General features: G+C 46.7%; 1 protein-coding gene across 2 annotated transcripts in view; it reads left to right on the top strand.

Moving 5' to 3' along the window:
• Window positions 1-346: 346 nt before the first annotated feature.
• Window positions 347-15,297, top strand: part of MBOAT2 (membrane bound O-acyltransferase domain containing 2) — a 110,849-nt gene continuing 95,898 nt past the window's right edge. For both annotated transcript variants that reach the window (XM_032496983.1, XM_032496981.1), the window contains exon 1: window positions 347-555. In XM_032496983.1, coding sequence (XP_032352874.1) covers window positions 481-555 — 75 coding nt within the window. In that variant the 5' untranslated portion in view covers window positions 347-480. The remainder of the gene's footprint in view (window positions 556-15,297) is intronic.

Below are 15,297 nucleotides of genomic sequence, written 5' to 3'. Positions count from 1 at the left end.
CCCGGGCACCCTGAACCGACAGCGATGCTTTCGAGCCGTCTACCCACCGCAGCCAAACAACCCCTCGGCTCTCCGCCCGGGCCTGGGATGGGGGCGGGGCGCGGCGCGGCCGGCGTCCTCTGATTGGCTGCCGGCGTAGGGGCGCCGCGCCGCGATTGGGCCGCGGGACTGTCTGGCGCGAGGGCGCGCAAGGTGGGGAGGGGGCGGCTGGAAGCTGCTGGAAGTCAGGGGGCGGGGCGGGCACGGGCGGTCGGGGGCGCGGACGCGGGCGCGGCCGGGGGCGCGGGGGCGCGGGCGCGGAGGGAGGGCCGAACGGGTCACCGCCCCCGGCCACTCCCCGGCCCCGCCCCGCGCGCTCCGACCGCGGGCGGCCAGGGGGCAGGCGCGCCGGTTGCATCCCCATCCTCGGCGTTGCCCGGCTCAGGCGCGGGCGAGCGGCGCGGGCGGCCGGAGCGCGGCGGGTAGAGCGCCAGGCCGGCCATGGCCACCACTAGCACCACGGGCTCCACCCTGCTGCAGCCCCTCAGCAACGCCGTGCAGCTGCCCATCGACCAGGTACCCGAGACGGCCCCGCTGGCATCGCGCCCTCACCGCCCCCTCCGCGGCCGTGTGCCATCCTCGCGGGAGCGGGGACCCGGGGCGCGCATTGGGGCGGAGGTCCCCAGAAGGGACGCGGCGACCCGCCTGTTATTGTCCGCCCGCCGCCTCGCGTCGGGTGCCCCTCCCCAGCTGCCTACCCAGCCCCCACCCTGCCCTGCCCGTGCAACCCGGGGGGGCTCCGGGCACCGACGTGCGCGCGTGCATGCTTGGCCCTGCTCCCCGCCACAGCAGCGCGGGACTCGGGGCGTGCGTGCGCCGGACAGTGGGCGATCCGAGTCCCCAAGCCTCTTCCAGTGCGTGGAAAGGCTGTGCTTTGGCGGAGCCGAGTGTCTGTGCCCTGCACGCCTGACACCCGTTGCTCCTCCGGGAAAGGATGGATGTGTCTAAGTGGAGAGTGCGCTAGACACGGCGTGTGTCGCGTGGAGGATGCCAGCTCAGGGGTCAGCGGTCGATCGGCTCTTTGGGACAGTTTGCGTTGAAGTGTGGCTTATTTTAGAGAGAGGCAACAGTTTGGAGGAAGGCAGAGGTTACGGAGAAAAGTCAAAGTGAGTTAATGATCCCAGGGTTTCTAGCGGAGAAAGTGGCAACCTTGTAGATAGGAGAAACCACCCCACCCCGCTCACCGCGCCCAAAGAAGCATTTGACACTGTGTTAGGAAGAGTGTCATTTAAGTCCTCACTTAGAATTTGTATGAAAAGGCCTAAGGATTATTGAGAAATAAACAAGCATTGTGATGGGAAAAGCAGCGCCATTTTTATTCAGAAAAGAAAGTTTGGAAGTATTGTGTCAGAGTGACATTTAGGGTAGTTGCTGGTGGGGCTAGGTAATTGCTGTAGCCCTAGGCTAGAGGTAGTTCACTGAAAATTTTGCTCCAAATTATTTCAAGTGGACTTGCTCTAGAAGTGTTTGACTTTACAGGGGATCCTGGTTCACTGTCCTTGTCTTGAATGTGTTGCTGACATTGCTGTCATCGGGGATTTCATTTATAATACAGGATTCCTCTGTGTCCAGACTCTGTTTCATAGCAGCAAGATGGGAAAGGACTCCAGTGACTAACATTGTGACACTGACTGTTTTGTGCTTCACCGTTTAAAAAAAAGAAGACTGAATTATGTCCAATGAGTATAAAAAATATCCTGCCTCCTGTTCAAATCTGCATTCTTTACTTATATTTCTGTCTTAACTGTTGGTTCTTAGTAAAATACCTAAACCTGACACATCTTGAACAACAGTTACAATGTGTATCATGTGAATAGATTCAAGTGCCAGTAGTGAAATTAATCTTACACGGTAAGAAAGTAGTCTTCTCTGTTTATTAATAAACTGATCAGAACTTCGGGTTTTTTCATCTTCTCAGCCCTGTGGAGGATTCTCACTTTTCCGAAGTGAAGCACAGTGTGTGACCATTTAGTGTATTTCAACCCTCTTGACTTAAGTAGGCTGCTGCCAGGGTGTCGGCTAATGCAGGGTAGATGTCTGTTTAAAAAGTGCTTTGCTGCTGAGAGCAAGGGAGGTAGGCCTGTAACTTTTCACTTATCTTAGGGAGCAGGAATATGTTCTCTCTCCCTTTTTGTCTCTCTCCCAATCATGACGAAATATTTTCCTTACTGTACTAATACCTTTTAATTGATATATTATACTTATACTTTAAAAGTGATGTTAATGAACTCACTGAAAAAAATCTCAGCAATCCAGAGCAAGTTCTTTTCAGTGCTGACATAAGAGGGGAATCAAGGGAGGGGACAGGGCTTAAGCTTTTGACTTTCCTCCTTTATTATCTACAGGATTTGATTTGGTGCCTTGGACACCTTCGTTCCCTTGGGAGCACTCTGAGTTTGCACAGCCATTTGTACCTTGGGTTGTTTTCTCTAAGCAAGTGTTAATAATGATGGATTAATACCACATAAGCCTTATAATGAACTTATAATGAAAAACAATATGGAAATGAATGTGTATGTTCATGTATGACTGAAGCATTGTGCTGTACACCAGAAATTGACACAACATTGTAAACTGACTATACTTCAATAAAAAGAATATATATATAAAAAATACCACTCAAGCCTTAACTTTTTAATAAACTGTTTCTTTGAAGCACCTAAGAATTGACTTCTCTGCTGATAAAGCTCTTAGAATAACTAAAAACTCATTTAGTAAAATTGGTTGAATAAATGGTTATTGAGCCATTATTTTGAAGTTGAGCAAAACAGAAAATAATTTTGGTAACATGTAAATTGATTGAGCCCAAGTCGAGAGAAAACCTAAGGGTTAGTTGTAATCAAATAGTGTGATTCAACAGGAAAAAGACAAATCGGGAAATGAAAAGTGTAAAAATATAACTTGTTAGTTTGTTAATTTGGTATGTGCTGATTAACAATGTTTAGAAAATTTAGGAAATTATAAAAGCAGTTGTATGATGTCAGAGGAAGAAAAGGGACCTTAGGGCCAGAAAATAGTTTAACTTTTTTATAAGAGCGAGTGTAGAATTTATGAAATGATAGACATGATTGGTATGTATGGAGTATAAGAATGTACATTGCAGGGTCTAGTAGGAGAGAAAGGAGGAAATATTTTGCAGTAAGGCCAGGCAAGGAAAAGTAGCAAAGGATCTTGCTTGCCTTAGACTCCAGGATTCTTTCATCCTTCCTGAGAATTCCAGAGTGACCTTGAGATAACCACAGTATTTGTTAAGTAGGCCTTACATTTAAATAAAAATACAGAATCTCCTATTGAGTGAGGTTAAATGATGCTTTAAGATGGGACAAATTTAGCATATGATGTTTCCCCTCTCTAGGCCTTGCCTTCCGGACGACTTTATTTCTGGGTGGTTGTCATTAAAGGGAGGATTTGGGTTGAGGGAGAGCTGTGCCAAAGGCAGGGGCCAAACGTGCCACTGGGAAGACGTCAGATGCCATTGAACATAATTGTATTCTTTGTTAGTTGCTGATGTGGTGAATTTTTAAAAGACCCCAATGTGAGTACCAGACAAGAGAGAATAATTATATGTCCCAGATCAATCAACTTTTTAAATTTATATAGAGGTTTTTTGTTTGTTTTTTTAACCTCAACATTATATGTTGTGCTGCATTTGACTTACCTAACCCTCTGAGCTATTAGACTGAGGGGTCTGATAACTAGCCCTCCTCTTCCTTCTTCCCTTTATTTTTCCTTCCTTCCTTTCCTTTTTAACCATTTTTCTTTCCTTATTTCCCATGATGCTGTAATTACTGTAAAATGGGAGTAAATTTCCCTGGTGATGTGATGTCCAGGATGGCGTACTTGGCAGACAGCCAGTTAGGGATGAGACTGGCCTCATCACACAGTCCTGTTTGGGGACAGGGTCCTTGTTTTAGAGCTGATGTGCTGAATTTTTGGGGTGAGGGGAGGGGCAAGGGGGAGACTCAAGATATTTGGAAGGGTTTGGAGGAGGGAGAAAGAAGGACCAGCTGTTTGTATGTTACCAACCCCCAGGTCATCATTATAAATGGGTAATACCAGGCAGTTTATGGATCTCTTTCACGTGCGTTATATTATTTCCCTGACTCCTCTCAACGCCTTATGAAGTCAGAAAAAATTCAAGGCCTGAAGTATTTTAGCTTTAGGCAGATACACAAGTGCGGTGTTAAGCATTTGAGTTAAAGGTCAGTTTTAATTTATAATCTTAACTTGTGGCAAATAATTTTGGAGGGTGGTGGTTTTAGATCTGGGGTGCCAGTGTATTTTTGGAGGACAGGGTGGAGAAGGGGAGCTTCCCAACACTGGAGTGCTGGTGGGGGTGGGTGGGACAGGGAGACCCCCGTGTGGACGCGAGAGAGGAAGAGCACGGAGGCTTATGAAACTCTGCTTTCCTTCTTTTTGGTCATTTTGCTGATTGCTACTTGTAACACTTCCCCATCCCCCGCTGAAATAATGGGAAAAGAGTGGTTTAAAACGTTTATGGCTTTCAATCCTCCTACAGCTCTACTGGGATAAACCCCATTTTATAGATGAAGAAATAAATGACGTTCTCAATTTTGAGCCTTTTAAGATTATGACTTTTAGGAGAAGAAGGTGAATGGCAACAAAACAAGCAAATCAAAGATTTATTTTATTTTAAAGTTGCCATTTGAATGCTTTAGGTTTAGGACATAAATATTTAACTCATTTGTCTCTCCTGTCTACTTTTACACCCATAATGAGCCTCAGTCTTCTTCACGAGAGCCCTGCCGTACCGAGGCAATCTGCTGTGGAAGATTCCTCTCAACAAGGAAGGCATATGGGCCTGAGAATCTTGCATCTGTATTTTAGGCCCTGTCAGTTAACTAATTTTAGATCTGTCACTTTACATAAATGAGTTTCCTCCTGTGTAAAATGTGTGTTGCACTTAAGTTGTAAAATTCCCTGATTCTGTGTTTGTTTCATCAAGCTGTCCCAAATTCTTTTTGGACTGAGTTGGAGGGAATAGAAATAAGAACTCAGGGGAGGCAAGTGGACTAATAAACTTGGAACTTTTCAGCAGGAAGTTGAAACTGCCTCTCTGGTTGCCCTGAGGCAGCAGCGAGGCAGAGGACCACGGGCCCTGAATTGCAGCCCCTGACGGTTTCCCTGGGCCACTTCCTTTCACCCACAGGAAGTTGTAGGGCGCTGGTGGGGGGGAAACGGCGTGGTTGGTTTGGAACCAGATTCTGCCAGCCTTGTGCTCGTTGGCAAATTACGATGTGTATATATTTAAGCCCCAGTTTCCTCATCTGTAAAATAAAGATAATGAGTGGTATCTCTGTTGTAGACCGTTGTGAAGATCAAAATACGTCATCTATGTAAAGTGCCTGGCTCCAGCTAGTACTTGCTGCACATTCCTTTCCCCTTCACACATTCCGAAATATGTGGAGTTTGTCTTATATTTTTCTTTTGGAAAGTTAACATCTGTTCATATGTATTCCATTTTAAATCTCCAGGACTTCCTTTTTAGGAAAGGAGCCATCAGGCTCAGGGTCTGTCATACCCCTCTCACAGCGATTAAAGTAGGATTAAAATCTTGTTTTGAATTTGGAGTCAAAAGTGGTTTTTCTGCTTCCTACTGCTCAAGAGTTCTTTGTCTCCTGCTTTAAAAATGCTTCCTTATGCCTGGGTGAGTACAAATAAACCTAGTCTGTGTTTATTGGGGCCCTTCAGGGCTGGCTTTCCAGGGCAATAATCAAAATGGCTCACACACAGCTTCTACCTGCAGTCAATTTAACAGGTGGGATTTGTTGGGCCAACTGGCGTCCTTCAAAGTCCAACAACCCCCATGTCTGAGCTCTGTGGTAAAGTACATTCTTTACTGGGCGTATTTCCACTAACAGACTAATAGCCCCAGGTAATGTCTGCCTTATCAGAGTTAAACCCCACCCGCCTTTCAGGACCCTAAACCTCTTACCTCACCTACAACCAATCAGACTTGTGCACAAGCCAATCAGGCACCTTGTGACCCAAATTTATATAACACCCCAATAACCAGCCCTTGGTGCTCGCACAGGCACCCCTCGTCTGTGTGGCCCTCTGTTTTCTGTGGCAGTGTACCCTAATAAACCCCTTTCTACTCCCATGCTTAATCTCTGGTAAATTCTTTACCAACCCGTGCGTCACCATGTCACCAGCCAGCCCCCTTGTTGTGCCCACAACAGGATCCTACGATGATAGAACTTGGTAAGATTTTTTAAAAGTAGAACAAGCCATAAACAGGGCTCTCAGAAGAGTCACCATGTAATGATTTTACGAACACCATGGGTGAAGCCTGAAGTCCTGCTTTGGTTAGTGTGTAGGGTGTGGAAAAGGGGAGATGGCTGACGTGTGAAGAGACATTCAGGAGAGCTGAGCAGGCGGTAGTGATGTGCCCCCTCCTTTCTTGTCAGAATTGTAACTGTTCTTCCAAGCCCGCATCCAATGCACCTTGCATGTGAATCTTTCCCTGAATCCCATCTGATATGACTGCTGTCTTATTTGAACCACAAAAGCTTTTTGGATTTGGCACTGTTCTGGCATTTATATTCTGCTTAATGTTGCATGTGTCCATCAGGGTTTTGGTAGGAGACAGACTGAACTAGGTAACCAGGGAGACTTTAAGAACCATTTACTAAAATATGGGCAGGTGTAGGGAAATCCGCAAGGAATAGTGTGGTCTCCCAGTACAGCTCCTCTAGGCCTGGACGGGCGAGAGGAGGGAAGAGCCTGAAGAGGGACCAGAACCCCATGGGGGAGCTTGGGGGCTGCCTGCCAGGGGGCAGCCGTGGCCCCCAGTGAGGGACCAGGCCAGCCTGTGGTGGACTTGGGGGTGGGGGAGGGGGGATGAATGCCCCCGCCTCCCGCCCTGTGTGTCCCGCTGGTGTCTCCTTCACAGGGTTGTGTGGCGCTTTGGGGACACAGAGTAAAGGGGGGAGTGGATCTGGAGGGCATTTAAATCCTACCCAGGACATTATGGTTGCTAACACGTACTTTACAGAGTTACTCACTTCTCTATGTGATGAATACAGATAAAAACCTTTTTGTCAGGCTCTTTATGCACATCCTCATTCTGTCTCTTTTCTTCTCAGTCACCCATTTTGAAAGAATACTTCAGTCTTGCTTTTTCCATTTTCTTAATTTCTATTCACTCTTACAGCCATTATAATCAGACTTCTGCAATAGTGATAGCCAAATCCAGTGGGAAACTGAGACAGGAGATGCTGACTGGCCACTTGTCTAAAACTTCACAGCCTCCTGTTGCAGTGAGTTCTAAAGTGTGGCTCTGAGACCACTAGAATCAAAATTCATGTGGGATTGTTATTAAAAAATATATATATATTCCCAGGGTCCACCCAGACCCACTGAGTGAGGGCCAGGGAACATGCATTTTTGACCAGGCTCATTCTTAACCCCCTTCCCCCACCATCAGAGGTAGAGAGCTACCTGGCCACATTTTTTAGTGTTCTCCATATTATGAAAAGTCTATAAAAGTGTAATGCATTTTTTAAATGTTTGCATGTAACCAATTACCATGTAATCTCCAAAATATAATGCAGTGTAATGGTGCTATTGACAACATAGTCACAATATTTGGGAAAAAATAAACTTTATGGTGCAACTAGGCAGTTGGCCCTAAGTTTTTAGTTGAATGACGCACATGCCTCCAGTCCTGTCACTGTATCTCTAGTGACCATGCGTATAACCTCTGTGTAGGAAATGTCAGAAGTCTAACTTTGGGGTCCTTCCTGACTGTGAGGCCTGCTCACTGATTCCTACTGCCTGCTTCCCTCTGGGAACCCCCGCCCATTCTCTCTCCCCGCAGGAGCAGGAAATTGCCAGAAGCCCCCGTGTCTGTGGAAGTGGTCAGGCTGGCAGTTCAGTCCTGGTCTGCTGTCTGAAGTTCCAGCACAACCAGTTTACTTCAGGTTCCCCCAATACATTTTCCTGTCTTTTAACTGCTTGCCTTTAATCAAACGATTTCCTCTGCCTGAAATCCCCTCCACACTTGTTTGGCCTGGCAAGCTGGTATTTTGCAATATTCAGCTAAATCCTGTACCTCCTTGATGCAGCTTTTAAAGGTCTATCCCATCCGTTCTAGTCATTGCCACTCCTTTTCAGGCCTCTGTTGTATGTGTGACATGTGCCCTGGGTAAGTACACACTTCTGCCTGAGGCCGTGGATGTCCTGGCTGGGGCCCTTCGAGGAGCTGTCTCTCCAGCCTCTGCAGTGTTTCTGCAGTGAGGCTGGGGCTTCAGAGGAAGCTCTGAGAGAAGACAGCCAGCCAGCCAGCGGTCCTGCTCAACCTCTGTCCTGCGTGCTGGGCTCCCCCAGCCTCTCCTGCGTCTGCAAAGCAGAAGCCCACCATCACCTAGGTCTTGCTTTCTCAAGAAGGAGTTCCAGGGCACGTTTTGGGTGTCTTTGTCCCTTTCCACTGGCTACTTGTGGGAAATGTGTATCATCCTCACTCTGCAAAGGCGTGGTGGGAGAATCCCCTTGGGTTTCTCGGGATTTGGCTGCCTTGTCAATCAGGGCCTTCCAGCAGGCATTGCCTCCTGCCCCTCCCCTGCTTTCCCCCCTCATCGCACCTGCAGCACATCATTCTTTTTGGTTACTTCGCACGCCTCCCTGCCAGGCTGTAAATTCCTTAAGCATAAGGCCTCCTCTTACTCAGGTCTGCATCCCTCATGCTCAGGACCAGTGCTGGCTTAGAGGGTGTTTCAAGTAAGCGGGGCGAGGGTGGAAAGGAGCACAGACCGGCTAAATTCCCAGCTGATCGTCACTCATTAGCAGTGAAGCCTCAGCGTGGACTGAGCTTTAGTGAGCGTCAGTTTCCTGGTCTGTAAAATGGGGCCGGGGGCCGGGCGGAGGGCCAAGCACAGCGGGGGCTCAGCCCGTGGTGGGTGCTGCAGCTGCCAAGATGCTTTTCCAGGCTCGTGGTGGGCACGGTCTGCGTATCCCTTGGTTCTTCAGGGTCGGTTGCATTTGCAGCGATCCCTTTTGTGGGTATCGGAGTGTCCGGTGTGTGTCAGACAGCGTGCTAGACATACGGGAAAAGAAGAAAGGGGCTGCAGTTTAATGCAGTGATTCTCGCATTTTCCAAGACAGCAGCTACCAGAGGAGTTGGCCGGGCGGCCAGGCGGAGGCCCCTGGCCCAGGAGGGACCTTTGCCCAGCTTCTGAGCAGCCCTGCAGGGAGGGGCTTTTCACTTTGTCAGCGTCTTTCGTTGGCACCAGCACCCTCTCTGGCTACAAGATTGGGTGTGGGGTCGGGAGAGCAGTGGTGACCTTTCACTGGATGAGGGGCTCCTCTGTCTTTGCAGCTCCTCCTCGGGCCCCCCAGCCTGCTGAGCTCCCCAAATCAGGTTCAGTCACCATGACCTGGTCTCCTCCATCTGGTCACCACTGCGCTTCTTACTGGCCTTGTAGCCATAAGCGTTAGGGGGCCTGTGCTGTGAGGTTTATGGAGATGGCTGCACAGTGCGTCTCCGTGGATTAGGAGGAAGATGCATCAGTCTTTCTGGCAGATTTTTATTTTCTTCAGGAGGGTTACTTGAAAGGAGATGCACAAAGCATGGAAGAGTTTTGGAGGAATGCGACTGAGTATTCAAAGGGAGATGAAGATGACTGTGAGAGGTACCAGTATCCTCAGCTGGTCAGTTATGTTGTCATTACACCGTTGGGTGGTGAGGGGTGATGGGAAAGAGAAGCTTTATCAGTGCTGTTATCAAGCTATTCAGAGAAAAGAAGCCTTCAGAGTGCAGAAAGAACAAAGGTCTGCTTTTGGTGTCCGCTCTCTCCCCTGACAGTGGGGTCCCCGAGATACTTACTACACCTCCCCCCTCTCCCCCCTCCCGTGTCCCCCAACCAGCCAGTCTGGGGAAGCCTGACTTTCTCGGCCAGCAGGACGGGTCATCAGTGGATTGTCCCCGGTGGCCAGTGTCCTCATGGACTGAGGAGGCCAGGGGATCAGCCCAGGTGCCAACCAGATGGACCTCATTCTTCATGCAAGTCCAGGCCTCTGACCAGCTTGCCTTGCTCCTGTCTTGGCATCAGACAAAGATGTAACATACTTTTTGTTTTAAACCATGATCCCATAGAAACTTCAGCTTTTAGAGGTTTTTCTGTGCCAAACTAGGTATCTGTGGAGGGTCAGAGTTGTAAATAATACATACTTTTAGATATATTTAAGTTACTCAGTTACATGGATATTAAAATAAACAGCTCCCAGCTGTTACAAACACACACAAAATTCTGAATCCCTTCATTTCCTTTTCAAAGGTAAATCGTAGGTAAGACTACAATGTGTGAGAGACATTCAGGTGGTACTTACCTTGTTAAAGACGGAGAAAGAGGCTGTGCCTTTGTAAGGCCACTAATTTCGGAACCACTCATTCTGGGTACTCGATAGATAGTGACTGAACTGAATGTATCTAATTTAACAATATTAAATTCAAAGGTAAATGTAAAGATTTTCAGTGAAGTTCTAGAAATTAATTGTATAGAAGGGGAATTGCCTGAGACCAGCGTTGAATTTTATGAATAAACCCTGGGAGTTCTTGTTTATTTTAAGGTATTGTTACCTGAGGAGGTCATGGGTTAGGCGAAGTATTGCCAACATAAATTCCAAATCCCAATGTCTGGAGGGTACCAGGCCAGGAAGATAAATGAACACAAGTGTAGATGCAGCCGTTTTCTGAGGTCACTTTTGCAGATGGTCGCCAAAGCTGATTTTTCAAGGGAAGCTGGAATTCTGGATTTTTTTTTTTTGTGGAAGTCTTTTTGAGCCCAGACAACACAGCTCGGCCAGATTTGGTTTAGCGGCCGTCAGGAAATAGGTAGCAGTTTCTGTCGTGGTTGACGGTGGTCAGTCTAATCTGAAGGACACTGTTGTGTTCTGAGACATCAGAGGAACCTTGAAAGACTAGGTTATAGCCATAGCAGGGCAGTCAGGGCCGCAGAGGGCTTGGAATGCGTGTCGTGGGACAGATGAAGATGTAATTCTTGTATTTCATCACTTAGTAATTTCATCCTTAAATTGGCCAACAGAATTTCAGGTTAAATTTTGTCTGACTAGTTCTCATCTTTAGGAAAGGGTCAAATCTCAGAAATAATCTTGAGAGTTAATCCCCATTAAGGTGGGAAGGTTGGAGTTTCACACGGCTGTCACCTTCTTCTTTCTGCAGATCCAGTGTTATAGTTATTCACCCGCCTGCCTTGTCCAGGCTACTTTACGAGGTGTGACATTTGAAAAGAAATGCCTAGCTAGTGGAGGATCAAGTCATACTTGGAAAGGTCTCGATTGCCTAATAAGTCTCTACCGATGTTTCAGTTTTTTAAAGAGTATACATTGAATTTTGGCCAGAATATTTTATCTTGTGATAACTGTTCAGGCTTTGGAGTTTGAGTTTCACTGTGAGTGTTAGCGGGGCCTTTTCTAATACTGGGACTGGCACAGCTGTTCACGTTAGCTACTTACCAAGAATAGAAGTGACGAAGATTTTCAGTATCTGCTTAGAGCTGAGGGGATGGGGTCGAGGACAGGGCGGGGGTACCCTTAGCTGGTCTTTGGTGCCTTTGGTTACTAAATGGTTAAGGGTCCTTCATCTGAGATTATCCTTTTGTTCTTGGAAAATATTTTTAAAGCCACATAGTAAAGGAAAATCTTGGTACATTTGGCATTACAACATCAAGCTTCAGCCTTCTGTTGGAATCGAATGGAAATTCTGATAAACTAATCAAAGTCGAAGGCTAGAATTCTGGGTGTTGTTGAATTGTGTATTTGTTACACTTTTCCATATGGACTGGAATGTTTCATTTCTAAAGAGTTAGGTTTCTTTTTTAAGGTATGAAAATATAAATTAATGGAGAAATAAATATGCTGTTCCAAGAAGGTTTTTGGCATAGACTCCATTTTAGCACACAGGACTATGAAATAATTTATAAAGGAACTGTGTTAGGGATATGGCATTTGGTAGGAAACATGTGAGTTGATTTAAAAAAAAAACCCTACTTGGAATATTAAAGACAAGAGGATGTTGGGACCATTTCAGCAAAGACAGAATAGATTGGAATAGGCCAGAAGGCTGGTCTTGCATTGTTTTCCTTTTTGTATTGATTTTATTGCGATCAGGAACCTCTGGAAAGTAATGAGAATATTAAGCCTTTTTCCCTGCTTTTGTCTCTAACTCCAGAGTTGGTAAATGCAGGATATTGAAATTTTAGCTCTTGTAAAATGAAGAGGAGTGGCTGTACAGGCCAGTGCCCTGGCTGGGCTGGTAACGTGGGTTAGCAGGTAGGTCAGCCATCTTTACGTCGGACAGTAAACAACGTACAGCAGGGCGAGGCACAGTAAGGGAAAGCCACGTGTGTGGCGTGTGACTGTCAGTTACGTTCCGGGGAGGACGGACTGGGTCAAAATTAAGACCCTTCTCTGAAACCGGGACCCAAGGAAACTAGGTCACAGCAGTGTAGAAGACAGACCTTTGACAAATTGGCATCATTCTGAGAATCGTAGAACTGGGAAATGTTAGTCTGTAGTGAGGGTTGTTACTTTTAGACCATTTTTATAACAGGAAGTTGCTGGATTGTGGCTGTAATTTTAGGTGTTAGGAATTACCACTTTGGTAGTAAAGATGGGAACAGATAAGTAGGTACCATTGTCCATCGAGCACGTGATACAGGCCAGGGGTTATCTTGGCCCTGGAGAGATGCAGAGGGGAGTGAGGGCTGGTCTGGCTCCTGAGCGTCTGGTCTAGTGGGAGAGAAGGGCAGACCCCAGGCACAGCTCGTGAAGAAGTGCTAGAAGAGAGGGGCTGGGGTCAGTTTGGCTAAGGCTGCTGAGCAGAGTCCCAGTGATAAGTCAGAGGCTTTAAAGATAAGAGGAGGCTTGGTTTCTCACATAACAATTTTGATGTAAATGGTCCAGATTGGTGGATAGTTCCCGGCCACCTGGTCATCCGGAGACCTCTGTTCCTTCCCACACTTGTGCTGCTGCCTGGGACCTTACCAGCCTGGTTATGGTTGAGGCTGTGCGGGCAGCGCTCCCGAGGCATGAGGTCCCGTGGGAATCCCTCGTAGCACTGGTTAAAACGCAGATTGCTGGGCCCTACGAGCAAAGCAGTTTGAAGGTGATGTTACTGCTGCTGGTCTGGGGAGAGTGCCTGGAGAACTTGGAGGGTTCCAGTCATCCAGCCGATAAGGAGGGGAAGAGCCCTGTGGTCTCAGTTGTTGGCCAGGGGGTGACTTTCACCCTCGTTCCTTTTGCCAGACCTTTGTCACGTGGCTGCAGGTCACAGCAAGGAGATGGGTGGGCGTGGGGGCTGGTAAATGTCATGCATCTGTGGGAGGGCAGGGCAGGCCCCACCACGCTGGAATCATCTAGGGAAAAACAACTGTAACTTGGGGTTGGATTGGTCAGGGGGAGGTAACATCTGAGCCCAAATCTTGAAGGATAAATTTTCCTGGCACCCGAGAGCAGAAGTGCGACTTGTAGTTAGGGAGACAGTGTTTGCAGAGGAGAGCAGGGCAGGCTGCTTCCTTGAGTCAGTGTTGATTGTTGGCCAGGCTTTGTGTGGGGCCTCGAGTTGCAGAGATTAGAGTAGGCTGATGGGCGGGGTCTCATGATGATCCTGATTTGGGAGCAAATGGGTTTCATGTGTTGAGTCTAGCAGTTAAGACCACGGGTTCAGGAGTCAGCTTAGTTCAAGCCCGGGTTCTGTGAGCGTGGCTTGAGCCTTGCTTTACCTGCGTTGCAGAGCCGCATGCGTAGGAAGCACGCTGTAAATGCGGGCGATCGTGGTCATTGCCCTGTTGCTGTGAAATGAAATCTTCTCCAGGAGCTCTCTGGTGAAAGGTCCTCTGGCTTCTGTGTGAACACTTCTCTGATGGAGAGCTTGCTCCCTTTACTAGGGCAGCCAGTTCCATTTCTGGATAGCTGTCATGGTTAGAGAGTTTGTCATCTTGGAGCTCACACACTTTCTGGAATAATCCAGAAGTTGTCTGAATAAGCCCACTTCTTCATGGGCACTTCTTAGGTGGGTGGAGACATTCCATTCCGTCTTCACATGGTTGGCTGGTGAACAATTGCACTTTAATAAATTAGGTATCAGGACCCCTAAATGTTCTACTGTGGAGTCCGTGGGCTCATGAGTGAGCACTTCCCGCTCTCCTGGGATGGATAGCTCTACCCCTGAGAGTCCAGTTTCCAAGGGTCGCCCTTTTTAGAGTATTACAGTGTTGGCATACTTTTTTGAAGATTTATTCCTTTTTGCCTCTATTGTTTGCTAGCATGTACTAAAAATAAAAATACAATTGCTGGTTTAGCAAGAAGTATGTTCTTTGAGACAATGATCGTTGAGACACTAGTGGAAACCACCAGGCACGCCCCAAATACCACTTCTTTAGACTCAGTGGGCTGATTGTACTCATGGCTGATTGCGTGCAGGTGAGAGAGAAAGAGCAGCGCTGAGGGACGTGGATGAAATGCTGGACGTTGTTCTCCAAGGTTGTGTTTAAAAGGGGCTCCAGCACATCACAGCTTCGGTCTAGTGTCTAATGGTTGAGTGCTAAAATCACCAATGACTTAAAGCTGAATATTATCAAGGCAAATCTCAACAATTTCTTTGGCTTCAACTCCTGAAAGTGGTCGATGGCGTCCTGTAATCACTTCTGTAAACATTTGTTTCCCTCTGTAGATTCAAAACAATAGGAGTTATCTTCTTAAAACATTCTTATAAAGACGGTTAATTTCAGGTTTAATTAGTGAGAATAAAACATGTTTTGGGAACCCCAGTTCTCTGTAACACTTTCTTCTTTTTCCATATTCCTTATGTATTTTTATTACGTATGTATGATTCACTCTGGATATAATTGTGTGAGTTTAGGCTTCTTTCTCCTTGGGAAATTGAGATGGCAGAGCTAATTATTCTACTTTTAATTCATTTGTCAAGATGTGTAGAATTCCCAAACAGAGCTTTTTCATTTAAAAACAGTCATTTTTTAATGACTTTAACTAAATAACTAAAAATCGAATACAGTTCTTAAAGGTTGTTTTATGTTAGTACACTAAACAATTTTACAAGTAATACAATTGTAAAATAATCAAACCTCTTACTGACTTTTTAAAAATCTTATAAAGATTTTCCTCAAAGGATATAATGTTCTTCCTGAAGTTGTAAAAATAAACCGTTCCTCAACACTCACATTCACTCATTTGCTTTCCTGTTAATGGTTTTCATAC

Source organism: Camelus ferus, chromosome 15 (genome assembly GCF_009834535.1).
Source record: "Camelus ferus isolate YT-003-E chromosome 15, BCGSAC_Cfer_1.0, whole genome shotgun sequence".
Lineage (NCBI taxonomy): Eukaryota > Metazoa > Chordata > Mammalia > Artiodactyla > Camelidae > Camelus > Camelus ferus.
This window is presented reverse-complemented; position numbering and strand designations above follow the sequence as displayed.